Here is a 25,387-nt window from a genome sequence, read left to right on the forward strand (position 1 = left end):
AAGGCAAAGTGACAAACGAATTCGAAAAATGACCATCTAGTGATTAGCGTTATCACGAGTTTGATCTTACGACCTCTGAAACACGGCGGCATGATGGAATTTCTGGGTAGGTAGGCATGGAACAAGCAAAACATCTACCATGACAAGGTCTGAATACCCCTCAGACACCCAGCAGGAAGTAGATCCGACACATGCCTACTTCATGAAGCAAGCTTTATTAATGGTGCGCACCCCATCCATCACTGTGTTGGAATCAAAAGCCTTACAGAGGATCAGGGCGAGAAAGCACTTGAAATTGGTGAAACACCCGTGGGATGTGTGCTGGTGCGTGATGGTCAACTCATAGGGTCTGGGATGAATGACACCAACAAGTCAATGAATGTAGGTATTTCTGCTCAAACCCTGTTGTTAAAGCTTGTATATGTAGGGCTCAATATATCATGTTTGAACCCTGGCTGCATTCTGTGTTGTTTACTGTGTTATCACATGCTTTTCATCTAGCATTGGCCCTTAAGCTCACATCCAGTAGGGAACAAGGCATGCCGAATTCATTGCCATTGAAGAAATGCTCCGAAGCCACCCCAGGTCGCTGCTTCGCTCAACAGATCTATATGTTACAGTTGAGCCGTGTGTCATGTGCGCTTCTGCCTTGAGGCAGTATCAGATACGATCGGTCTATTTTGGCTGCGCAAATGAGAGATTCGGTGGCACGGGAAGCATTCTTTCACTACACTCCGAGTGTGTTTCTCTTTTGAGATATGCGACAATCCTAAAATTGCTGACCGAGTGATCAGCCCCACATTAGATCCCCCGTATCCTGTGCACGGGGGCCTGTTTCGGGAGGAAGCGATTATGCTACTGAGACGCTTCTATATACAGGAGAACGACAAAGGTAAGTAGCAAATTTCGTATAGGAGGGGTATGAATGATTCGCTAAGTCCATTCAGCGCCTAAACCTCGACCAAAAAAGAACCGGGAGCTCAAGACGATGCCTGAAAGTGATGGAGAGTTGCGCGATATTACCTAGAGAGGGATAGCGGATTTTTCGGAGCGCTGAAGTTATGGTATATCTCATTTGAAGTACTGGACTCACACCACCTCTGTAGAAATGCAATTTCAAGTATACCGCGCGAGGAGGTTTAATCTTACAAAAGTCCACGAATCAGCTGTGATTCCAGCAATTGGTAACTTCTATGGACCCTTCCCAGATATCCAGGAATTCAGGCAGACCCGGCATTCGCCAGCCGCTCAGTCTCAAGCTCTTGCTCAGCTTGCTGATAGTACTTAGCTGTGTCAATACCGTGCTGTAATTTTCAGCATGTTAGTGCCAGTGTAGAAGATAACTGTAATTAAGGAAAAACTCACCTGACTGTGATTGACAAGGTTGAACCAGGGGAGGACATGGATAAAAAGCTGAGAGTAGCGCGAGTTTCTAGCCGCAACGCCTTGTAGGTAAGAGGATACTTGTGATGTGCCATATAAGGGCTCGCCCTTCTTAACCTTGTCAACCATTTCCTTCATGTCCATCTCGACCTCTCGGGAGTTTTCTGTGAACCCATAGAAACGATCTATGACCGAGTTAGTGAAATGCCACAACCGATTCGGATACAGAGCCGACGTACTGCAAGATCTCTGGTAAAGTACGTGTAAACCACCAATCAAGCCAATTGCTGTAGCTAATCGCATTACGGGGGCAAAGCCTCCTCGGCCAACATGGGAAGGGCTAACTCTTTCCATAGCCCAGAAAGCAAGTGGAGAGGCAGCGGCCATACCACCGGCAATTGCGTAGTCGGAAGATCTGGCATATCCAAAGACTCGTCTCAGATGCCTAATAAATTATAAGTATTGGAGTTCGAAGATCAAGAGCATTATTTAGGACGATGAGCAGCAACATACGGATCAGAGTCGATTAACTACATAAGAGTCAGCAATAACGCGGATTAATTCTCGTCATAAGACAGCACATACTGGATAATCGGTATTGGCCCGTTTGGGCGGAACAAGCATTGCCTTCTGATCGGTTGCCATTGTGACGTTGTTGAGGCTGAATATCGGCTTGGAGTGTCAAATGCCTGACTGGATTATTAGCACCCCGTTGGAACGAAGATGAACTCAAGAGGTGAGTAGCGCCAAGATGCCTCTTCCGCCTTCTCGGCATGAGTCGAGTCCTGTGATGCTGACTAATATCGAGAGCACCTCTTCGAAAAATACATTCTATGCACAGACTGTTCAGAAACGAATGAGCAAAATATGGGCTTTATCTGAATGATCATTTCTAGATACATTTTCTCCACTGGATCTTGGTTTTGAATCTTTATTAAAAACCATGTAACACTGTATTTAGTAGTACTCTCCTACAGGAAGTAAACAGGTCTGGTACATGACTTGGCAAGTCAAAGTATTGTATAGATACAAACTCTACCTTACCTACCTGGTATCCAGTACCATCAGTATTGTATTGTAAATGCACAATCTTTCGCACTTGCCCCAATTCTGCTAAATTGATCTGATAACAACGCGTCACAGCCCACGACAATCAGACGCGAACTATGAAGTATTCTACGGTGGACCAACATAGCACTTGAAAGAATAGGCCTTCTCTCAACTCGACCTCCTAACATTTCTCTTGAAACTCTTGTCTATCATTTTGTATCCATGCTACCTCGTTCATTGATATAATCATCGGGGACTATAACGACAAATTTGGGGAATCAAACAATGGAGGATGACTCTGCACCCATTAGTGGTCGATCTGGCTCGCCTGACCATGTAGACGATCTATTCAACTACGACTTTGGCTTGGACGAATTGCTAGGGCAAGCCCCAAGTAGGACAGATAGCACGGAGCCTAAGCAGACTGCGACTCATGCTATGTCGGGGCTTGGATTAGGGCTCGATGAAGAGGTTAAGGTGACTAAAAAGCGTCAACCTATTGCGAAACTGGATGAGCGCCGGTATGTTGGTAGAATTGCTCTTACTCTTCGAACACATGTTGAATCACTTTGTTGCAAGCTTATTATCGCAGCCCGGCATTCCTAAGCTACGCCGTACCGCGAAGGCGAAATTGAAGTTTCGGGGCAGAGGCCACGAGGTAGGCGCGATTCATATGGCATTCTCTAGCGGCTGTAGAAATTCTAACCTGCGATCATATAGTTCTCCGATGCTGCTCGGTTACTGAACTTCTACCAACTATGGCTTGACAATTTGTTTCCCCGTGCGAAGTTTGCGGATGGCTTAGCCATGATTGAACGACTTGGTCACTCCAAACGCCTCCAAACGATACGGAGAGAATGGATAGAAGAGGAGAAGCCTCAGATTTCAACAGACATTCAAGCCGGTTCACCACAGATCAATCTACCAGCCGATACTCAGACTGATCACACCGCGCTTGCCTCCGAGAATCGCAACACGACAAGCGCGAAACTTCAAGAAAACCTCTCTAACTACGTTATTCCGGATGGGGTTCAAAATTCAGTTGACGATACGAATTTGCCAGCGCTAGCTGAAGCAGACGAACGGCTATTCATGTCAGATGATGACTTCGCAAGGTTGCCTGACGACCAGGGAGCTCCAGATGATGATGAGTGGGATGCGTTATTGAGAGAACAGGAGGATCTAGTATTTATTAATACCTCTACTTGAAGCCAAAGGAGCCATGCCCGACTGATACCCGAATCGATTACAAGCCATTGCAAAGGAGGTCACTCCTGATCAGAGCCACCTCAGCCCTCTTACATTGATCATGAATGTTTGCCAGGAAAGAGGACCTTTGGGTCCAAGGAAATTAATGAAAGCGAAGATTGAGGGGAGTGGTTGGATCGCAGAACCAGGACTTGAGAATTTCTTTGTACATAACATGAGTATTCCCTGAGAATAACGCTGCCACTGGGCATGCCTTCCTTAAACTTAAATCAGGCCAGAGTTCTGTTTAGAATCGAGCCAGCGGCAGAAATACACTGTCTTCAAATTAAGTGCAAGATATCTGTCCGAGAAGAGGTCAGGTTTCAGGTTCAGGCATCACTCAAAAAGACAGCAATATTGTGCCCACTAAGACCAACATCCTGGCTCAATGCTGGAAATTTGCAATATTTCAAATGTAACGGCAAACAAAGTCGAGAACAGGAGTGCGGCCCAAGTTCACATCGAGACTGGTTCTGCAAAGACGGAGAATTGACCACCAGCACCGGTCCAGATTAACTTCTTGCCACGCACAGCAGTATTTTCAACGACTGTCGCAACCTCAATATCATCCTGAGTACCCTGGCCTGTTTGATATGTGGCCGAAAAGCCCCATGACCAGGCGCGACCATCAGTGTCAATGGCGATAGAATGGTCCGACCCGGCTGCGACAAGAGAGGCTTTGATGCCTGGAACAGGTGTGGGATCAATTAAAATTCGCGGGCGTCCGCGTTCATCCTTCACAACCGCATCAGCAGGAAGAGTATCAATCTTAAGACCCGTCTGATAGCCATCCAATCGACCCCACGCAAGGCATTCGCCATCATCGGAGACAGCCAGCGAATGGTGAGCACCACCGCACAACTGGGTAATCTTCTTTCCGGAAAGTGAATCCACAACGGTAGGATGGACAATGGCGGCCTCATCATCGCCAGCGCCTTCGCGAATACCTGTTTCACCAAAACTATTTAAACCCCAGGCGTAGACCTTCCCAGATTTATCCACGGCGAAGGAGTGAAAGGCACCACAGCCGATGTGGACGATACTCTTAGGTAGGCCAAATTCACGAGGCTGAAGACCGTTCAGTCTATTGCGCTCAATGATACGGCGACCTAATTGGTTCTGCTGGCCTGATCCCCAAGAAAAAACAGCACCCCTCTCGTCCAGAGCAAGGACATGATTGTCACCACAGGCAAGGTGTCTGATCTTTTTAAGAGACGGAATCAAAGTAGGGGACACTTGAACCTTGTGTTGGGCATCGAACCCCAGAATGCCATCATTGCTCTTGTGGACTCCCAATTAGTTTGACGATCAAATGCCCCCAAGAGGGATGAAAAGAAAAAGAAAATAGAGAAAAGTATAATAGGGAAAGAGGAACTTATGAGATTGACACGCAAGCACTCAAGCTCGGGATGGAATAATCACAAGTCAACAAGAAAAACGGTGAAGAAAATGACACTTACTCGGAACGTTCCCCAGCCATAAACCTGACCGTCATCAGTAAGGGCGAAACTAGAGCTATCGCCAGCAGCGACTTCGACAAAGACGGTATCAGAAGGAAAAGCTTCAGATGGGATGGCAGTTGGTGTCGATTCATAGGGATTGAGACCACTGTCATCATCCGAGTCCGAGTCCGAGTCCGCATCGTCTTTGTTGTCATCTATGTCCTTGTAGCCCCCCTCCCACGTAGTGTCTCGCCCAAGAGCACCTTGGTCATTGACGCCCCAAGTAAGGATTTTGTTGTCATGCGTAAGGGCAACGCAATGCATGCCGCCGACAGCGACCTGCACAACACCGATCCGATCTGCTGGCAGGTGGGGATTGAGCCGCGGTCTCTTCACATCTACTGCATTTTTCTCTGCGCCAAGCCCAAGTTCGCCAGAGCTTCCCTCACCACAGACATAAATATTCAATCTTGTGGTCGGCGCATGGTTGATGACTACCTTTGGTTTCGTTTTTACGGGGCGAGGCTTAGTGACACGTGCCTTTTTAGTTTCAAGAGCAGGTCCCTCGTCATCTTCTTGAGCCTTGCGCTTCTTGGTCGCAGTTGATGCGCTCGCGGTCTTCGCCTTGCGCGACTTTGCAGGGGAATCGGCAGCTTGAGATTGCTTCTTCGAAGTGACTTTGCTCTTCGAAGAGCTGGTGGATCTCGAAGCACGACCTTTGCTTTCAGTCTTGACCACGGTTGTTTCCTTTGCCGCAGTAACCTTGGTTGTGGTTGTCGAGGGCTTCGAGGCGGCCCTAGGCGCGCTTTTCTTTGGAGGCATTTTCAGGAAGGTAGCTCGGTTTTCAACGAGGGATTGCGAGGAGGAATAACAGTTCCGGGGAGCAAAGTGTAGGAAGTAAGAAAAGGTTTCAAGAGAGGAATAAAATTCAGGACTGGGAACAGGAAGATATGGAGTAGAGAAAAGTAGAAAGGAGAACAAAGAGAGAAGATGGAGGAAAATGACGCGACAACAGACGAAGGGTAGGTACTAAAGAGTTCCCGGGCCGAATGTTGTTGTTGTGGTAGTGGTGTGTTTTTGTTTTTTTCTTTCTATTTTTTGGGGGGGGGGATGGACATGTCGGTGGTACTCCAAAAACCTACCAAAAGATATTTAGTTACTGCCAACAACAATTAGAAATCAAGATAGACTATCAATAACTTCAGGGGACTAAGAATGATCATCATATGCATGATTCATCTTCTTGTTTCTCATTCTTATTTCTTCTCTTCCCAACCTTTTGTAGACCATGGTCTTGGGTAGTGTTCTAATATTTCTAGGTAGTAAGGTAATAGACTCGATCGAGATACTTGATACATTCACTACTCACTACTATGGACATGGTTCCTTTGTATCATGTCCCTAGTGATATCTATCAACGAAACAGGAGGAATAATACCCAGGGAGCTATGGAACATTCCATTCTCATCATGCCATATAAGTCAAGATAATCTATCTTGGTCATATACGATGACTAAGATATTCATACAATGTGGTCATTATCATTATTCCTATCATCAATTAGTCTAAACCAATGGACTTTTCACAGCATCCAGATGTACAAGGGCGATGTCCACAAGAATACCGACAATTCTTAGCTCGAGCTACTTCGAACTATCTCTCCTAGGCAGCACCTTCCAAGCTTGCCCGTTGTCAGGCATGTGCCTGTGTTCTACCCACCAGGGGGAACCGAAGTAGATGCTCGAATTTTCCCACACATTATAACATTCTGGCCTAAAGGCATCCACTTCACGTCTCGAGGATTGAGAGCGGCATTCGGTTTGCCTTCCTCATCCCGCTTCGAGTCGGGACTCACACCCACTCCACCCCGCCCAAGATAAGTAGGAGCAACAGTAACAATCATGGAGTCGATGAATTCAGCGTATTCCGGGTTCAAAAGTTCGCTCAAGACCGTGCCACCACCCTCGATCATGACACTTTTGATTCCTTCAGATGCCAACGCACGTAGAATAGCCTCCCAACGCAGACGCCAGTTCTGGTTGTACTCAACAATGCGCAGAAAGTCACCCCCGTAGCCCTTCAACATCATCAACTTTTGAGGGTGGATTTGGGCCCCTGGAGATACGATGACCCACGGCGCTTTTCCTTTGCCTTCAACTGCAGTTCGGAGCATCCGACACTCGGGATGCACTGGCCATCGTCCTGTCGGATCAATTACCACAGGTCGTGGTTGCCACATTCTCCCAAGACCTCCAAAACCACCTGCGCCTTCGAGCCTACAGTTTAAGCCTGGATTATCAGCTAGGGCTGTTCCAACCCCAATAAGAATCGCATCATGTCGTGATCTGAGATAATGTGTCATCAATTTAGCCTCCGGACCCGACAAGACTGTCTGCATTCCTGGGAGAAGTGATATCTTTGAGTCCATTGACGACGCATAGGACAGTGTGACATGCGGTAAATGGCGTTTCTCATCGTGCCTTGGAAGATAAGAGTCGAGGAACTCCAACGAGAATTGGGGGAATGACAACGTATCCGACGGTAAAGGGGAGGCGGCAGTAAAATTGGGCTGCTTCGAGGCAGGTGCCAGGTTGCTGCTGTCGCTAGTATCCTGCGTTCTCACGATCCCATGACCCTTTTGATAGGTGTAGCCATCGTGCGGTACAAGTTTCACCTCTGGGTTCTGTATGCGCCATTTCGCGGAAACATTGCGGACGTCCGTGACTGTACAGAATTTACCTCCTGCCTCGGCCAATTTCTCAGGCTCCTCCTGGAATTTCGTGTAAATAGACGAGGGCAAATAACCCTTAACTGCCTCTTTTCGCGCAAACTCCATGAGCCCCGAGTTGCGCTTGACTTTATCAATATAATCCAAGTTATGAGAGTGTATGTGACTGCTCCCCGGGGTTCGGGCAATCGTGACAGTGGAGTATGCGCCTTCAAAACGAACAACCTTGATTTGGAAATTGCACATGCCGCCTTCGCGGACTCTTTTTTTTCGAGGGCGTTTACCTTCCGGTAATGGGCGCGTCTCTGAGGTTCGATGGGTTGGACGTCGTAAACGACACATGTAATAGTCCGTGGTGCAATGCCCCTCTTTGCTGGAGTTTGACCTTTGCTTGACCCAAACATTGTCAATGAAAGGCCAATAGGTCTCAAACTCGTCCAAGCTAATTTCAATCGGTTCTTTGCATTCAAACATGACTTGTCGAATTCGTGCAAGGTTCGGGGGGTTGTCGATGAGACTGTGGCTTTTCGTCGTCCCTTGATCAGGACCGGAGACACTGGTCCCGTTCTGGTCCTTCGTCGGCCCAGCGATGACAGTCTGTGAAGTTACACCGTTGGCTGCGCCGGTAAGGGTTGTGAGGCTCGTAAATTCTTCCATAGGATCCCTTGTATCGTGCAGATGCAGTCGACTGCTGGATACCAAGTTGAATTGTGTTGTCCTGGCATTTCCCCCGCTCACAAACTCTTTATTTGAGTCATGCCCCAGTCCATCAGCCGGGTGCGCCGAAGCTTCATCGTGCAAGGTCCCAGATTCCCGATCAGACTGAGCTAGCTTCGAGCTTGAGTCAGAAGTCTCGGTGCCATCTTGATCCATGTCGAGTGAGCCGCGTAGGAGCTTGGAACCTAAGCCGCCGGAAGATGCATGTACATTGGTCCGAGGTTGCCCCACATACAAAGCCGCAACCCAAACTGTTGATAACTTGATGATAGTTGGTTGAGTTGATAAGCAACTTTGAATCTTCCCGCCAGGAAGCTTCATGATACAGGATTCACAGTCATTGACGATTTTTACGCTGATCGCTGGTTTGAGAATTGTACACTAAATCTTTGATATTGGGAAAATAAACCAACTGCTAAGATAATGTGACGACCGCTTTTAATATGCCCCAATATCCGCCCCAGCACGAGCAAGCGTCTCATACACTCTTGGTGGTAGCTTGTATTTGACCATACCGGAGAAGACCATGAGATCTTTGGCCATCACTAGTAATTCATCGGCCAGGCCTTGCCTAGTTTCATTCTCGTATGCTCCGGAGCTCAACCGTTCTCTTTCATAGCCAATACTGGTGATGCTCCACATGATCACATGCCCAACATTACGCGATATGATGGGAGGAAAAGATGAGAATGCTTGAGCAGCACTCCGGATGAAAGAGACAGAGCCTCTTGCACGCAGGGGTAAGATGTTCAACTCGTTAATGGCCTGAGATGGGACTTTTCAGTAACAAGCACGGGATCAAAGATAAGGAATGAGAACACTTACGTCTAGAGCTGGAGTCCATTTTCCGGCTTCAACTTCGCCTTTGGCCTCCATCATTCTAAGTAACAAACCACAGGCATCACGATTGACTTGACGAATGCGCTGATAGTAGAGAGCATTCGTGTTGTAAAGACCTATCATGTTCTTCGCCAGAACCACTGGATCATCTACTGCCGTGAGGCTAAGGCTACTGCCAGGTTCTGCATGTACTTCAATCTCCGATCCATTAGGATGCTGGAGCGAATTGGTTCGTGGTCGTAGAGGCTGCAACTTGAGACCAGGGCTACCCAATTCAACTCCCACAGCATCCGAGAGTGCTCTGTTGATTATATCGATGACGCGGTCGTAATCCTCGGCGAGGTGATACAGAAGAACTGCGTCTGTGATCAACCCCTTGTCATCAGCAATTGCGGCAGCCTGTATGGTTATGGTTTTCAAGAATTCTTCTTGATCGACCAGTTTGATCAAACTCATGCGCTGTTCAATCAACCCTTGAATTCTGGTCCCATCAGAGCGTATGTCGCCCAGTAATTTGGCGAAATCCCTGGTTTCTAGAACAAATTCCCTGAGTGCCTCGTGGCACACGGAGGCTTGGGATTTACCCAGCGAGCCAGGGAGGTCGGCATTGAGACAAAGTAAGCAAAAGTAATCCACTGCTGCCTCAACATACCCAGTGCGGAACTCCCTTGTGTACTGGGTAATGAGACGTCCGAAGCTGATCTGCGGATATTGCTTCACAGTGAAAGACACTGGCATTGTCAGCGAACCTGAAAGAAACGACATGGATATTGGTCAGGTGGTGAAACTTACAGATATCTTCCCCAGAAGTATAGAAGTCCGATACACGCAAAAGGCCATAGTAGGCCAAGGCAATCGCAAAATGCACCGCACTAACTGGGGCATAAGAGCCAAGATATGAGACCGCCTGCTCAAACATCCCCCCCAAAATCTGTAGGAGGAAGAAAGTGCCGTAGCCCCCAGACACCTCCTGGCCCTTCCCGAAGACTCTCTGGCCAATTTCTGTGATATCAATTTGAATGTCCTCGAGACCAAATACATCACCAGCAACCTCTTCGGCCCTATCATCTTCCCTAGCCAGGCTGAATTGCAGCCACATCCAATCTTCAACGCTCTGGTTCACGCCTTCCAAGCGCCTACGGGTCAGATCACATCGGCCAATGATCTTGTAACAGGCCATGCGATAAGGATCGACTGTATTTTCGGGGGCATTGCGCGAGCGCTGCTGATATTCACCGTTAATCTTCTGTTGCAGATCCCGTGGTAGTCGTCTGTTCTGTGCAAAAGTCGTCATGTACGTCACAAATTTGTGGTCGAGGGACCGGAAACCAGGATCCTGGCTAACATACTCGGCTGCTTCGGTGACGAATCCACACCGAAGAAGGTAGAATATTAGAATCCAGCAATAATCGTTCCCAACCATCTGTAGCTCCGTCCCGTCTGGTGCAAGATCTTTCCTTGCTGCTCTCAGGCGGATATAGGCTCGAATTTTGTTGACAACAGTAGGTATGCCTCCGAGCTGCGCCTCCCGGGGATTCTTAGCAATCACGTTCTCGACCTCGGCGTAGAACTGCTTTTCAAGGAAATATCGGGAGCCCTCAACAATGCGTTTTCTTAGATTCGTGGCCTTGCGTGAATTTGGCGTCTCATCTAAATAGTCCTCAGAGAACTGCCGCTCTCTTACTGTCTCGGAATTTGATACAGTGTTGAGGCTTGCAGATTCCTTAACAATGCTAATCAAAGCTTGGTAAGCGTCAAATAGTTGTGAGGGTACCTGACGGTGTTAGTACATCCTTCCCCGAAAGAAAACATTGAGTATGATTTGCAACTCACATCACCCCCAGCATGCCGCTCAACTTCGGAAAACTCGTGGAGTATAGGGAATGGGCGGCCTTGGATTCTAGCAGAGTTCAGAAGTTGAACCTTACTCGCATAAAAACCCATTTTCTCGCGCAAAAACCGAAGATCTGAAGATTGGCTACCAGATCCCTCATTTCGATCCACGGGTTCTTCGAAGAGTGGGCGATTCGCTTTCCCGGTTCCCGGGGCCCCAATGACTGATTTTTCAAGGCCAGAGCGTCCAAAGACACTCCTACGAGAAGCTCCGGCGGCTCCAAAGGAAGACGTAGGGCCAGCTTGTTTGGACTGTCTCATTGAGCGGCCGAATGAACCTCTCGTTTCTCCAAAAGAGTCATCTTTGTGTGTCAGACCGAAGTGTTGAAAAATTCGTTGGCGCTGATCCTCCCAGTCTAAATCCACCTTTTGCTCCAAGAATGTGTCGAAGTCACGCTGAGCTCGAGCAAGGCTTTCGTCTATCATCACTTTACGGCCACGTTGTTGAATATTTCTTAAGAATTTCTGATTGTCGGGATCGAATACCTCCTGTTCTCTTGAGGGCAGGCTTATTGAAGCGTGAGGATCCAGTGCTTTAAGGTCTCGCAAGGCATGCCCAGGCGAGATGCCCGAAGCGGCTAGGAGATAATGGCTGTAATAGATATTGATCAGTGTAACTGTTCAGTAGAACGAATCAAGAAAAGTGAATGTCTCACTTACGCTTTGGAACTTGAAACCTGCTGAACCGATTCACCGGGGCCTTTTGTACCGAGCTCTCTGGCTTTTCTCCGGATGTCATCGAGGCCTAATTGAAGACTGGGCAACTCTTCGAAATTGCTATTCTGACCAATGGAAGCAATTGGTCTTTTTTTTCCACGCTCCAAAAGGCTGTTGAAAAAGGCGGGTTGAGTCGCCTGGCCCGAAGATTGTACTGACTGTGTCGTACTCATCTGCGCCTGACCTCCTTGCCCGAAGATGGAAGGCTGACTGGGTTGCTGTTGTGCTTGGGCCTGGCCGCCAAAGAGAGAAGAGTTTGGCGCTGTCTGACTCGCGGGAGTCGTTCCAAATAGACTGGAGGGGTGGTTACCAGAGGATATCCCCGCGGGCTGAGCTGTGGCTCCGAGGCCGCCAGCTCCAAACAAGGAGCCAGAGCCCATGGAAGCCATCGAAGAAAAGTCGAATTCAGGAAGGCAGAAGGGAAAGATATGTTCAGCGTTTGAAGTCACAAGAAGTGAGTGTTCAAGCTATGTGGATCTATGGTAAGGCAGGACAGTCAGCACTGAAGATGGAAATTTGAATATAGCTCCGGATTTGCTTGCTCAAGGTCATGCCTGTAGGTTGGTGAAAATATGACGAAAAAAAAGAAAGACAATAGAAAAGGAATAGCAGATCGGCTGCATCAATATATATATATAATCAAGGACTCACCGCGACCCTTCACACTCTTTGACTGCTCAAAAAAATGCTTGTTTACAAATTATTTTGGAGGGTAGACTCTTTGGCTGTGCAATATCTAGGATAGAGCACATGTCAAGGACAAGTTAGTCGGAATTAATATTTCCCCGGGCTGTTTTGTTTCCAAACTCCGCCAGCAGATACTCTGCACATTGTGATAATAAGAAAATCCTTTCCCAATCATAAGTTTCTTACGAGGGATTACGCATTTCTAAAGGAGTTCTCTGCGTGGGAAATAATCTATTGTCATACCAAATAGGTCAAATCAGGGACAGATTTCAAAGATGCCCGTCTTTCAAGCAAAAACCTTCCGTCGCGCAACAACAGCATCATCTTCCCTGGGAGAACGGATTGGCGCGGCATATAGGGGAGGCTTGCCTAAACATCCATTCCTGCTCTTTGGACTTCCCTTTATTATGGTTATAGTCGCAGGGTCGTTTGTTCTAACCCCCGCGGCGGCTCTCCGATATGAAAGATACGACCGCAAGGTCAAACAATTAAGCCAGGAAGAGGCGATGGAATTGGGTCTGAAAGGGCCGGATGGGGAAGAAGGAATTAGAAGGAACCCGCGCAGAAGGATTTTAGGAGATGAAAGGGAAGAATATTACGTGAGTGTTATCTCAAACACATTTTCGAATCCGAACATCATGGTTGACATTCACTTAAGCGGCTCATGGCCAAAGACTTAGATAATTGGGAGCAGAAACGAGTCCAGAGGTTTAAGGGGGAGCCCGATGGGAAGCTCTAAGTCCTATCTGTCTTTTGGAAATATGCAGCATTTGGCAATGTGGAAATGCTCCTTTCATACAATGTTCAGCAGTATATTTGCATCATATGCTTCTACTTTGCATTCACGTTGGGACACCATCGATGACAACGCTGACCGGCTCATTTTTCATGAGTGAGAAATTCTTCGGTCAATTCTCATATAAGATGATATCTGACAGTCTTTGTAGGAGGCGACTCGCCTGATCGAGGACCTATACCGTATTATTATTCTTGTATATCCTTTTGCTCTGGTTGTCCTGCTGAGATTGGCAAGCTAAATTAGGTATGATCTTCCACTTTCGGCTACCTAATCTTCAACATAGAATGGGTAGCTTATATGAAGGTTAACATCATGCTAGGCGCTCATCCAGAACCGCATGATAGATGGATGCACTTCTGTGGGGTATCACTGATTCGACAAAACTAGTAGTTTAGAACGCGTACTCCAGCAGAGCGGTTTTCAAGTCTGGGCGACAATTCCTTCCTTCCTACACAGCGAATTCAGGTATAAAGAATAGTTCTGAGACTAACTCTATGCTAACTGGTACATATCTATCTAGATATCAAATATGTTTCTCGTGTAGGCTGTTGCATATTATTCAAGCAAGTGGCTGAAGAAAATGCGCCGCCTGTGTCATACTCTGATGGCATGATTTTCCTGCCTGTCTGTAAATGACTGTAATGCGTATCCATAATTCATCGAAAGAATACCTACTCCGTAGTAGTACTATCTGGATACTATCTAGTGTATGGATCACTATTTCCATTGTACTCCTACCTTAGTCAATCTCTATGAGAATGGATTCGCCAGAGTTGCCACTTGCATTTCTTTGCAGGTTCCTGGGTTCAGGGTTGGCTTTCATCCGGGGATCCAGAACGGTCGCCTGGGCCTGCAATCTGCATGGTCATGGATTTTGGTTCTGCATACTTTTGCCGCTCAAGTCTTACTCTGTTGTTAACTTGTAACAGTGTGCCCGGACTTATCAAGTGAAACTAACTACTAACACCACAATCCCCACCTCATAACGTCATATCCAGAGAAACGATCTTCTCTCTCTCTCTTTCTCCCTCAAGTCTCAAACTTTCAAGAGGCCTTCCGAGTCCAGTTCTTCGCGGTCCGTTGCTCTAATTCGTCATTTCCATGTCGACGTCGGGCTAGCCTAGTACCTAGTAGTTGACCTTATTAGTAGTACGGTAGGACCTAGGTATCTATCCATGCTGTACTGACTAATTACGGCACCTACCTAGGTAGTGTTGCCAGTTACCTTACCTACAGTAGGTAGGCCCCGGTGCTTCTAACGTCGGTATGGTGGTATGGTGTGGACGGTATGGACGGTGTCCCCTCCTGTGCTTGAAACTTTTGAGAAGTCTTGCTTTGCTTGAATGAGAATTCTCCATGTCATTGGGAGTATCTATCGATAGAGGACAAGATATCACAAAGCCCTTTTCAATATATTGAATTTGCTATCATCAGTATTCTGATAATCATTAATACTCCGTATTGTTATTTACAATCGATCTTGAGTGTTACTTTACTCCGTAATAATATGATCTTTATTCATATCATTCAAGCCCACCCATCTCTCAAGCCCCAAGTCCCCGAGTCCCAAGTTCCCAACCACCGTCCCTCCTCCCCACGTCCCCATCCTTTTAGCCTTGATTGTCATAGAATCTTTTTTTTTGTGACGGAGTCTGGCGTTCGACTGCCTTTCGACCCCTTCCTTAATAATTAATGTGAGTCTTGACAGCCAACCCAACCAACCTACTTGTTCGTATGGCTAGACCCTTATGCCTTTTTGATAACTACCTCTTGCTTTTTCATCCACCAACCCCCATCGAGCTTTTCGTTGTTTCTTTAATTCTTCCGTATTTCTCAAATCACTCGGACATACTGCCTGTTTCCTGGTTCGTAGTCTGATTGATCTCTCATCGTTATTGGGCAGAACGCTTCAACTCCATTGACCCCTCCGTGAGGCGAATATTAGTGAGCATGTTCCTGACCGCGAAATTCCTCATCTCTCTAGCAGAATCCAAACTGATACGGTTGGCAATATAGCCTTTAAGCATATATTATACCTCGACGTCGAACTCGTTTCCGCAAGTCTCTTGAAACGGCTGTGAGCAGATTTGCCCATGCGAACACCCAGGCTTTGAGACTTTTAAGTCAGTCGAGAGATGGCAAATTGGCCTCGCACCTGATTGTGACATATCCGGTTTTCTCAGGTATATATTGTCGGAAATTCTCCCTCTGGAGGAGCATCATGTCTGCTATGACCGGCCAACGGCGCTCACCTCCATCTCCGTGGCCTCAGGAGTCCCAAGGCCCCCTCCAAGTCCCCGGGCCTTCGGACGCGGCGCCTCTCTTTTCACTGTGTGATCACAACCCGTCTCCCCTCAAATCCAGCAGTGGCTCGTATCCTGCCAGTCAGGATCATTCGAGCCCCAGTTATTTTACCATCAAGATTGAAGGCTCTCATGACAGGCCGGACCTGCAACACGGATTCGGTTCTAAGAGCCATAGGGCCTCTATACACCCCAATCAATCATCGCTTCCCAATAAGAAAATTATGTCGCCTGATCGAGCAGTCCCTGAAGGGTTTATGACGATGCCTAGCATTCGTCCTGGCAACGACCACCGACCCCATATGTCTTCCCTCAAATTACATCCCGAGTCGAAGCGGAAAGATCCCTTAGCTGCTCATGCCAATATGTCTTCGAACAATCTGACACCGGGTTCGATGATGGCCATTTCAGTCGACCATTGCGCAGAATTACTGCAAACTTGTGAGCACGAAGTGCTACTGCTGGATGTGCGGCCGTATGCACATTATGCTAGGGCGAACATCAAAGGATCGCTGAACCTCTGTATCCCCACGACCCTCCTAAAGCGACCGTCATTTGGCATACAGAAGCTGGCCAACACTTTCACAAGTGATGTTGACAAGAAATCATTTTCGCGATGGAGGCAATGCCGCTATATTATCATTTACGATGCTGCTACATACGATATGAAAGACGCCGGACCAATAACCAATGTGCTTAAGAAGTTCGCAACTGAGGGATGGACTGGTGAAGGCTTTGTTCTTCGGGGTGGTTTCATGGCCTTCAATGATCGGTTTCCGGCTCTCGTCCAACAGCATCAGTCGCCAACGTCGGGATCACCTTCAAAGCAGCTCAATTCCATGCAAACCAGTCTGCCCTCCGCCGCCCCCATAGCTGGTGGCTGTGCTATGCCAGAGTCTTCTTCGGCTGCGATTCCATTCTTTGGAAACATTCGTCAGAATATGGATCTTGTGGGTGGTGTTGGGCAAATTCCTCTACAGATCCCATCCGGGCTCACGGAATCTAAAAGGCAATTGCTTCCTCGCTGGTTACGGGATGCCTCCGAAAACGATGACAGGGGTCAAAGAGTGTCTGAAAAATTCCTTGAACTCGAAAAGAACGAACTCGAGAGAATGAAACAAGCCTTGTCATATGAAATGGCTGGAAATCCCACCTCGGCAGAGACACCTACAAAAAAATACCGAGTTGCAGGGATTGAGAAAGGTACCAAGAACAGATATAATGATATCTATCCCTTCGACCATTCCAGGGTTCGGCTGCAAAATGTGCCAGCCGGCGATTGCGACTATGTGAATGCAAATTTCATGAAGGCTGAGTATAGCAACAAATGTTATATCGCAACACAAGCACCTGTGCCTGACACTTTTGATGTAAGTTTTTTTTTTTTTTCTTGTTGTTTGTCCCCCACCCCCCTCCCCCCCCCAACACTTCCCGCACCTCAAATCTGCCTCTACTGTCTTTTTTCTTCTCCTTTTTTTTTTCCCCCCCTCCATCGATCAACTCCCTACAAAAAGATGGATTGGCGGTAAATTGTGGTGAGGGAGGAGCTGATCGAGATCTAGGACTTCTGGCGTGTCATCTGGGAGCAAGATGTCAGGCTTGTCGTATCTCTGACTGCGGAAATCGAAAGAGGTCAAGTCAAGTGCCATCGGTATTGGGAGTCTGGGCAATATGGCCCCCTTCGCGTCAACAACTTTTCGGAGAAAACCATAAATATGAAATCTTCAGAATCGCGCCAGATCAAACCTCAGTCAAACAAGCCATCGTCAGACGTCAGCGAAGATGCAGGCGATCCATGCATTATTGTAAGACATTTTGGCTTATCACATTCATCTTTCCCTTTCCAACCGCTGCGAGAAGTCACGCAGCTGCAATATCCATATTGGCCGGATTTTGGCACCACCTCGCAACCATCTCATCTTCTTCAATTGATTGACGAGTGTAACGCCGTGACAAGAGCGACGAGCAGTACGGGGTTTGACAGTCGCGAGGCAGAACCAGAAGGACAACGACCTGTATTAGTACACTGCAGTGCCGGATGTGGCCGTACTGGTACCTTCTGCACTGTGGATAGTGTCTTGGATATGCTCAAGCGACAGCGCACTGAGCGAACAATACAATCACGAGGTGACAAGGAGGGGTTCAATAGTGATAACCTTGACCTCATTGCCAAAACTGTGGCGGATTTTCGAACCCAGCGGCCCAGTATGATTCAGAACTTGAGCCAGTTTGTTCTGTGTTATGAAAGCGTGTTGGAATGGATTGTCGGCCACATGGATGAAGGAAGTAAAGAATCCCACTAGTCCTCTTCACATTGCTATGGCAGGTACCAAGGCTTTCTCCTCTCATGAAATCTAAACCTCTGTTGCATGTTGCATGGTTTGTGGCGACATACAACTTCTTCAGTTCTAGAAGGTTGAACGTAATGCGATGCGCTTATGATGTCTTGACACGACCTCCTTTCCCTTACCTTTTTATTTTCCCATTTGCCTTATTCAAGGGCGGCTTGAGGACGAGCACGAGTTTCATTTGCATGATATTTTTGTTGGATACCAGCAAGACTTTGGCATTTTGTTGTACTTACATATTCAGGATCGGATTAGAAGACCAGCTAAATAGCAGCTGATACTTATAGACTGGGCCTTCCGTTCCTCAGTTGAAGCCTGATGGATCGGAGTAAATTCATTCACTGTAAATCAACGTAATAGATCGCAGTAGACATTCCGCTTGGATGAGACGCAGAAGACTTGCATGTTCTAGGCGATATGTTGTTAACACACCTAAGATGGAACGCTAAATAGCATTCAGAAAATATGTATACATGGTAGGATCAAATGCATGGTTTCTTATATGCTTTTTCAACTTCCTGCTCTCGTAGTATCCAGGTATGAGCATTGTACATTCTGGTATTAACCAGATTCGCTAAACTCGGTATCCGAACTCTGGTTTTGAATTGCTGCCTGAGAAGCTGAGTGATGTGTTTGAGATGCAGTGTTCATTGACTGGTGGAGATGAGGGACTACAACACAACGCCCCAGGCAACAATGGCGGTCGGTGTGGTATAGGGGCCCTACAGTGTTATGATGCCTCTGCTCACGCAAAAGCCTTCTTGATATTTCGAAAACATATAAACAAACTAATTTTCAATGTATCCTGACGAATATTTACCAAATCTCTCCAACTCTCTTTCCCTCTAACCTTAAGTCCGCTTTGCGCCATGTTGCTCACTCTTCCTCCAGAGCTGATTCAGCTTGTGCTTCAACATTCAAGTACACCTTCCTTTTTACAGGCAGCATTGTCTTGTCGCATTATATATGAGATTGCGTCTAATTGCCGGGAGGTGATTCTGCACCAGTTGCGTCAAACTCCTGGATTGCATCCAGATGCAGCAAATGCCGAGACGAAGGAGCTGTTTCGGCTTCTCATGAAGTGCTCCTTTCAACAGCTCTATGGTGCGCAGTACTTCGCCAAGTGTACGACATTCAGATTTGGAGAGTATATACTAGATGCGCGAGCATCTCATTTGGCTTCATCTGGTGACAGAAATCTTGCACTTGTCATGAAGAATCAACAGGATGTCTGTCTTTTTCAATTTCAGAGTGGACAGCTACACTTGAAGGCCCAGATAAAGCCACATCAAGAGCAACCTGGAAGGGTAGAGGTGCTCAGAACGACAATTGATGAAGGAGGAGGTGGTCTCAGTATTCTCTATCGCCTGACCCCAGCAATAAACGAAACCGGGTCGGACGTAGCTCATCCTTTCGTCAAGCATGCTTTACAGTCTAGCCCTGCTTCCAGTGTCTATTTGGCCCGTTACTCTCTCGAGTCTCCCGACGCACCTGTCCACATCTGTGCGTTCCCAGATCATGGGAATTATGAACCGCTAGCCTTTGCTGCTGCTGGAGACCAGGCAATTGCAATTTCCTGGCAGCATGCGCAAAGAGCTGGTGAGCACGAGGTTGTTCTCTACAATTCTCCAAACCAGTCGAGCAGCTCAAACACCCCTGACATAATTGGTACGTCACCCAGAACATCGATCACCGAACCATTTCTAATGTGTGCTCAGAATACACATATAATTCAATTGTACTCCTGGACGGGGACGGACAACATCAGAACGGCAATACATATAGTCAAGCGGGCCTACCAGGTGGTCGTACTGTATATGACAAGGGGCCGGTCATAGATATCTCATTCAACGACAGATCAAGCCAGTTACTCTATCATTACAGAGCTCAAACCTTATACGGAGCGTTTCAAAGAATTCAAGGACTTAACCCACTGTCTTCTCCTGTCCTGCCAACGCTTTATGAAAATTCATGCATGGTGAAATTTTCGGACAGGCTAAGCCTCCTCTTCTCGATTGGAATACCCTTTTTCGGTACCCACAACAGGCGAATTGTGAACAATGTTGACATGTGCCACTGGCAGTACCTTTCCCTTGGGATTGCTACGCACCGAGAGGAGAACTGGACCGTCGCGTGCCTATTGAAATCCGAGGCTTTGTGTCGGACCCAGAGTTGTGGACATACCCTGAATCTCGACCGCGGACGACGGTTCACGGATTGGACAGTAGTTGCACGGCTTTGGGGGTTTCAGGATTCCTCAAACTCGCTTGGTTGCAAGGTGGCTGCGTCGGATCGCGGCACGCGCCTTGCAGTCGCGAATTGGAACGTCATTTATGTTTGGGCTCTTGAGCCGGGAGCACTCATTGAGGAAAACAGCAGTGGATTTTATCCGGTGTGCTTCCGATCGAAAGGGTCAGGGCTGATCGAATTACGGCCTATTGTCCTTCCGCTAGATGGAGTCTGTTTCAAACTGGGCTTCACCCAGCGAGAGGACGAACTGCTGGCAATTACCGATCGAGGTGTGATGTATTGGGATCTTGGCCCACTGGGAAGAGGCTCAAGAGACATTCAGCAGCTGGTTCTCTAGATAGAATTGAAAAGAGGTCCAGAGAATTGGTCTGGATGCTCGCTGCAAAGAGGCAGAGAGCTTGGCCTTGATATCTTTGATAAACCTACAAAGATCTACATTCTAGTATCACGGCCACTCTGTTTCGCCGACGCCATTACCCACGCCGTTTTTTAGATCACCAGACTTTCATCTGCTGTTGATCGTTTGGCTGGTAACGTACCGTATAGGACCTGCCTACTTCGAGTTGCACCGGACAGCTACCAATGAGAATATTGATCGGCATTGTTTAGACAGAGAGGATGCTACCAACCTGGCGTCAGTTTTGGCAATTGATGAGTTAGGGCGCAAAAAGGGGGCCAGGGTTTAGATCTTGGACCCCGGAAGGGATATCTGGAGATTGAAGTCTAGCCAAGGGCCTTCGGTAGATGCGGTGGGGCCGCCTGGAAAATTGATGCTGATTTAGGCACTCTCTTGGCCACACGGTGGTCTAATCGCATGATTGGCGCGAAAGATCTAGAGATTGACTGTACAAAACATGCTCAAGACAACAATCACTGCCCTTCCCCGCTACCTGACATAGCCAAGAATGTGATGACGAGGAAGACCCACCAGTATCTAGATGAAATCGAGGTCACGTTAGCAAAGGTGACTTTCCGAAGGAGGTGACGGTCCGCCTAGGGCACTTACTTTTGGAAGAAGGTCTTTTCGACAACCTCCTCGAGATTCTTCCCGTCTGGGCCAACCACAACAGGCCGATTGAGATGCGGGCGCGGACCAGCCTCAGTAGAGACAACTTCGACGTTCAGACCCGCTGCGCTCGAGGAGGTGGCTCCCGACGAGGAAGACACCTCCCACGAAACATGGTAAATCTCGTTCGAGGGCCCGATATGAATTCGTAGCGTGGGCTTATGATGTTGGCTGGCGGCGAGCGATGAAACTGACGTAAGAGATCCTACCCACTGTTTGGGATTTGTGGGCGTCGAGGTGAAGAGACCTACACGAGCAAGGTCGCGAGGATCTGCTTCTGAAGCATGACGAGCCTCCGTATCAACCGCGGTAGGAGGAGAGTAGGATACAACGTCCGACTTCAGGGAGGCCGGATCGTACGAAATGCGAGCGAGGATCTCGGGTTGAGATGAGGTCACTGGCCAGTATAGGATGTCGGCCGCTCCCGGGTGAGCAGAGGATGAAGAGGTGGCACAAGAGAGAGGTGCGAAGACAGAAAGCAACGGGATGATCAGCCGTGAGATAACGTGCATGTTGAAACGTATTGTGGTAAGGACAAGGGATATGAGTTGGTGGTCTGAATTGCAGGAGTGAGGAACACGGGTGACGGGTCAGGTACTCCGTGAGTTTTCAGTGCATTGTTGGAGGCGAGGGAGGCTTTTGCTTTCCTGTATCAGTAATGGCGTTCGGATCGTGTACAACTGAAAGATGAAGGGTAAGTGAAGGTCAAACCTACTTTTTGCTTGTGAAGTTAGCAAGTATAGTAGTTGACTATCTAGTGAATGGGATGATGTTGCTTGCAGATGATGGGGGGGGATTGATGATCTTTCGAGTATCTACACAGTACTAACAGTAACTAGTCCATATGGAGTGCAATAATAGTCTTAGCTCCCTTAGCTATCTATGAGACTCTATTGGTATGTGAATGTCACAGACTCACAGCTTGCCCATTTTCTTCTCACAATCCAATTGACTGTCTGACTCTGGAGATCTAAATGAGTTGTTGTATGAGCTGGATGTATTTCAACTAAGAGCTTCATGTGCCTTTGTTGTTGTACGTACTCTCCCCCAAGGGAACTTGTCCGGGTCTTTTTTTTTTTTCTGGTTCTCTCTCCTTTGATCCCCACAGATCCGTCTTGAGGCGGTAAAACTCCTGAGGAGTCGAGACTCGGGCTGTCGGATTTGATCCAGAAGCTCGAAAAGAACGAAGGAGTAGTAACTAGTCAAGAATAGCTGGTTCTGTGTTCCAAAATTGCCCCACGGGATTCGCAGGTAGCCAATGTTGCTGTTGGCCTGTTGGCCTGTTGCTGTTGCTGTTGCTGTTGCTGTTGCTGTTGCTGTTGCTGTTGCTGTTGCTGTTGCTGTTGCTGTTGCTGTTGCTGTTGCTGTTGCTGTTGCTGTTGCTGTTGCTGTTGCTGTTGCTGTGCTGTGCTCCATCCACCCATCCATGTGTCCCATCCATCATCCATCAATTCACCCAACCATATCGTAGCTAGATCGCTTTGCTTTGCTTTGCTTTTTCTCTCTTCTCCAGTCATTGATCAAATAATAATATAAACCTGACTTCTCCCCATGTCCTCTCTTTGCCACTTTGCAGCTTTTTTGATCACTCTTCCCGATTGATTATTGAGTGGAGGTCAACGCGCCGGTGTGTCGAAACAGCTTCTTTCTAGTCAATCAACGCATTCGAAATAGTTCAGGGCTCGGCCAGACAGCAACACAAGCAACTTGTTAAGTGAGTACGATTGCTCTCTGACTCGCGTAGCTTGTTGCTCCATCGTCGTGGTCCACCTTGGAGCTCAATCTTCCGCCAGAGAGGTATAGGCGAGTATGCTCCGTACCCATCTGACTGTTGTATAGGGCTGGCTCACTTTACGGTGACGCCACAGTCATTATCATCCGACTCCATTCATCATGACTTCCCCATCCTTTCAAGCTGCTTCTCCGATTAGCTCAAGACAAGCTTCAATGGACACCCGAGAGGAGCTGCAGGTCCACCAGGACCATTACATTGGGATCGATGTTGGCACTGGAAGTGCTCGTGCTTGTATCATCGATGCAAAAGGCGATATTGTCGGATTAGCTTCCGAAAATATTGGCCTCTGGCAACCTCAACAGGGATACTATGTACGCCGAGCATTCTCTTTTACTAACGAGATTGTCATGAGCTAACCGTATTGAAGGAGCAATCCACCAGCGATATCTGGCGCTGCATTTGTGTCTCTGTCCGCCGCGCCATTAGCCAGCATAATGTTGATCCGAATACTGTCCGGGGCATTGGGTTTGATGCAACATGCTCACTGGCCGTATTCTCCAATGCCACTGATAAGCCCGTTTCCGTCACGGGCCCAGACTTTGACTCGGATCGCAATGTGATTCTCTGGCTGGATCATCGTCCCGTGGAAGAGACCGAAAAGATCAACGCGACCAAGCACAACTTGCTACGGTATGTCGGAGGAAAGATGTCCATCGAGATGGAGATTCCCAAGGTCTTGTGGTTGAAGAACAACATGCCCAAGAACCTTTTTGATCAGTGCAAGTTCTATGACCTAGCCGATGCCTTGACGCACATTGCCACCGGCAATGAGAAGCGAAGCTTTTGCAGCGTGGTCTGCAAGCAGGGTTACGTGCCCGTCGGCGTTGACGGCAGTGTCAAGGGTTGGCAAGAGGATTTCCTGACCAAGATCGGCCTGGAAGATCTAATGGAGGATGACTTCAAGCGCATGGGAGGTGTCGACCGGGTGGTGAGCCTTTTTCATTTTCACTCCACTCATCTTGGTTCAAATGTTGGCCATTAGAAGACTGACTCTCATTCAGAATGGTGATTACCTCAGCGCCGGCGAATTTGTCGGAACCCTGTGCGAGAAAGCAGCCTCCGAACTGGGGTTGCCAGCTGGTATCGCCATCGGCAGCGGTGTGATCGATGCCTATGCTGGTTGGATAGGAACCGTTGGCGCCAAAGTCGAACTTGAGTCTGAACAGCTGAGCGCTGAAGTCGCCAAAAATGACAAATCACAGGCGTTCTCCCGCCTGGCTGCCGTTGCTGGTACTTCCACTTGCCATATCGCCATGTCTCCAGATCCTGTTTTCGTCCCCGGGGTCTGGGGACCGTATCGTGATACCATTCAACCCGGGTACTGGATGGCAGAAGGTGGCCAGTCCGCCACCGGGGAGCTCCTAAAACATGTGATTGAGACTCATCCGGCCTTCAACCAGGCGACCTCAATCGCCGAATCATACAACGCCAATATCTATGAATACCTGAACGAACGTCTGAAAGAAATGGCCCTCGAGCAGAAGGCCCCCAGTGTCTCCTATCTGGGGCGCCATATGTTCTTCTATGGTGACCTGTGGGGCAATCGATCACCTATCGCAGACCCTAACATGAAAGGGTCCATTGTTGGCCTTGATAGTGACAAGTCCGTTGATGGACTTGCGATCTATTACTATGCCACACTCGAGTTCATTGCTTTGCAGACGAAGCAAATCGTGGAAACAATGAACAAGGCTGGTCACAGCATCACATCCATCTTCATGTCTGGATCCCAGTGCCAGAATGACATCTTGGTACGACTGATCGCATCTGCATGCGATATGCCTGTCCTTATCCCTCGATATATCCATGCCGCGGTCTGCCATGGCGCAGCGATGCTGGGAGCGAAGGCCGCCAGTGCCGACTCTGAGGGCAAAACAGAGGACTTGTGGGACATCATGGATCGTATGAGCAAGCCAGGCAAGAAGATTGTGCCAACCGACAACGAGAAGGAGAAGGCCCTGCTCAGCGTCAAGTATAAGGTGTTCTTGGATCAGTGCTACAAGCAAATGGAGTACCGCAAGTTGGTTGATGATTCCGTGAGTGGGTGGAAGGTTGACGGCAAATGAACGTATTAGAATAATTCTCTTTCCTTTCCTTCCTTTATCCCTTTATCCCTTTTTC

General features: G+C 47.9%; 11 protein-coding genes across 11 annotated transcripts, besides 4 other annotated features; 6 read left to right on the forward strand and 5 right to left on the reverse strand.

Annotated features, from left to right (window-relative positions):
* Nucleotides 1-139: 139 nt before the first annotated feature.
* ACLA_053570 (nucleoside deaminase) lies at nucleotides 140-1,027 on the forward strand (the record flags this gene model as incomplete). The annotated part of the gene is made up of 5 exons (XM_001274736.1): nucleotides 140-223; nucleotides 277-381; nucleotides 530-738; nucleotides 795-892; nucleotides 948-1,027. The coding sequence occupies 5 exons, from the start codon at nucleotides 140-142 to the stop codon at nucleotides 1,025-1,027; spliced, it is 576 nt and encodes a 191-aa protein (XP_001274737.1).
* A 193-nt stretch (nucleotides 1,028-1,220) lies between these two features.
* ACLA_053580 (putative NADH-ubiquinone oxidoreductase 21 kDa subunit) lies at nucleotides 1,221-2,028 on the reverse strand (the record flags this gene model as incomplete). The annotated part of the gene is made up of 5 exons (XM_001274737.1): nucleotides 1,221-1,304; nucleotides 1,366-1,568; nucleotides 1,623-1,828; nucleotides 1,897-1,913; nucleotides 1,969-2,028. 5 exons carry the CDS (start codon nucleotides 2,026-2,028, stop codon nucleotides 1,221-1,223), a joined length of 570 nt encoding a protein of 189 aa, XP_001274738.1.
* A 690-nt stretch (nucleotides 2,029-2,718) lies between these two features.
* Nucleotides 2,719-3,642, forward strand: ACLA_053590 (Chromosome segregation in meiosis protein 3; the record flags this gene model as incomplete). The annotated part of the gene is made up of 3 exons (XM_001274738.1): nucleotides 2,719-2,954; nucleotides 3,013-3,091; nucleotides 3,154-3,642. 3 exons carry the CDS (start codon nucleotides 2,719-2,721, stop codon nucleotides 3,640-3,642), a joined length of 804 nt encoding a protein of 267 aa, XP_001274739.1.
* A 495-nt stretch (nucleotides 3,643-4,137) lies between these two features.
* Nucleotides 4,138-5,945, reverse strand: ACLA_053600 (RCC1-like domain-containing protein; the record flags this gene model as incomplete). The annotated part of the gene is made up of 2 exons (XM_001274739.1): nucleotides 4,138-4,962; nucleotides 5,142-5,945. 2 exons carry the CDS (start codon nucleotides 5,943-5,945, stop codon nucleotides 4,138-4,140), a joined length of 1,629 nt encoding a protein of 542 aa, XP_001274740.1.
* Nucleotides 5,946-6,834: 889 nt separating this feature from the next.
* On the reverse strand, nucleotides 6,835-8,724 carry ACLA_053610 (RibD family protein; the record flags this gene model as incomplete). The annotated part of the gene is made up of 1 exon (XM_001274740.1): nucleotides 6,835-8,724. One exon carries the CDS (start codon nucleotides 8,722-8,724, stop codon nucleotides 6,835-6,837), a length of 1,890 nt encoding a protein of 629 aa, XP_001274741.1.
* Nucleotides 8,725-9,006: 282 nt separating this feature from the next.
* Nucleotides 9,007-12,407, reverse strand: nic96 (linker nucleoporin NIC96; the record flags this gene model as incomplete). The annotated part of the gene is made up of 5 exons (XM_001274741.1): nucleotides 9,007-9,333; nucleotides 9,394-10,139; nucleotides 10,201-11,182; nucleotides 11,242-11,893; nucleotides 11,962-12,407. The coding sequence occupies 5 exons, from the start codon at nucleotides 12,405-12,407 to the stop codon at nucleotides 9,007-9,009; spliced, it is 3,153 nt and encodes a 1,050-aa protein (XP_001274742.1).
* A 705-nt stretch (nucleotides 12,408-13,112) lies between these two features.
* Nucleotides 13,113-13,444, forward strand: ACLA_053630 (cytochrome c oxidase assembly protein COX16; the record flags this gene model as incomplete). Its single annotated transcript, XM_001274742.1, has 2 exons — nucleotides 13,113-13,304; nucleotides 13,364-13,444. The coding sequence occupies 2 exons, from the start codon at nucleotides 13,113-13,115 to the stop codon at nucleotides 13,442-13,444; spliced, it is 273 nt and encodes a 90-aa protein (XP_001274743.1).
* A 2,281-nt stretch (nucleotides 13,445-15,725) lies between these two features.
* Nucleotides 15,726-18,110, forward strand: ptpA (putative protein tyrosine phosphatase (Pyp1); the record flags this gene model as incomplete). Its single annotated transcript, XM_001274743.1, has 2 exons — nucleotides 15,726-17,177; nucleotides 17,370-18,110. 2 exons carry the CDS (start codon nucleotides 15,726-15,728, stop codon nucleotides 18,108-18,110), a joined length of 2,193 nt encoding a protein of 730 aa, XP_001274744.1.
* A 2,113-nt stretch (nucleotides 18,111-20,223) lies between these two features.
* ACLA_053650 (F-box domain protein) lies at nucleotides 20,224-20,742 on the forward strand (the record flags this gene model as incomplete). Its single annotated transcript, XM_001274744.1, has 1 exon — nucleotides 20,224-20,742. The coding sequence occupies one exon, from the start codon at nucleotides 20,224-20,226 to the stop codon at nucleotides 20,740-20,742; it is 519 nt and encodes a 172-aa protein (XP_001274745.1).
* A 533-nt stretch (nucleotides 20,743-21,275) lies between these two features.
* ACLA_053660 (uncharacterized protein) lies at nucleotides 21,276-21,983 on the reverse strand (the record flags this gene model as incomplete). Its single annotated transcript, XM_001274745.1, has 2 exons — nucleotides 21,276-21,339; nucleotides 21,412-21,983. 2 exons carry the CDS (start codon nucleotides 21,981-21,983, stop codon nucleotides 21,276-21,278), a joined length of 636 nt encoding a protein of 211 aa, XP_001274746.1.
* A 747-nt stretch (nucleotides 21,984-22,730) lies between these two features.
* Nucleotides 22,731-22,879: a microsatellite.
* Nucleotides 22,756-22,883: a microsatellite.
* Nucleotides 22,883-22,935: a microsatellite.
* A 14-nt stretch (nucleotides 22,936-22,949) lies between these two features.
* Nucleotides 22,950-22,969: a microsatellite.
* A 395-nt stretch (nucleotides 22,970-23,364) lies between these two features.
* On the forward strand, nucleotides 23,365-25,332 carry ACLA_053670 (FGGY-family carbohydrate kinase; the record flags this gene model as incomplete). Its single annotated transcript, XM_001274746.1, has 3 exons — nucleotides 23,365-23,577; nucleotides 23,634-24,194; nucleotides 24,268-25,332. 3 exons carry the CDS (start codon nucleotides 23,365-23,367, stop codon nucleotides 25,330-25,332), a joined length of 1,839 nt encoding a protein of 612 aa, XP_001274747.1.
* Nucleotides 25,333-25,387: the final 55 nt, after the last annotated feature.

The sequence above is a fragment of the Aspergillus clavatus genome, genomic scaffold, assembly GCF_000002715.2.
Source record: "Aspergillus clavatus NRRL 1 1099423829794 genomic scaffold, whole genome shotgun sequence".
In the NCBI taxonomy this organism is placed as follows: Eukaryota; Fungi; Ascomycota; class Eurotiomycetes; order Eurotiales; family Aspergillaceae; genus Aspergillus; species Aspergillus clavatus.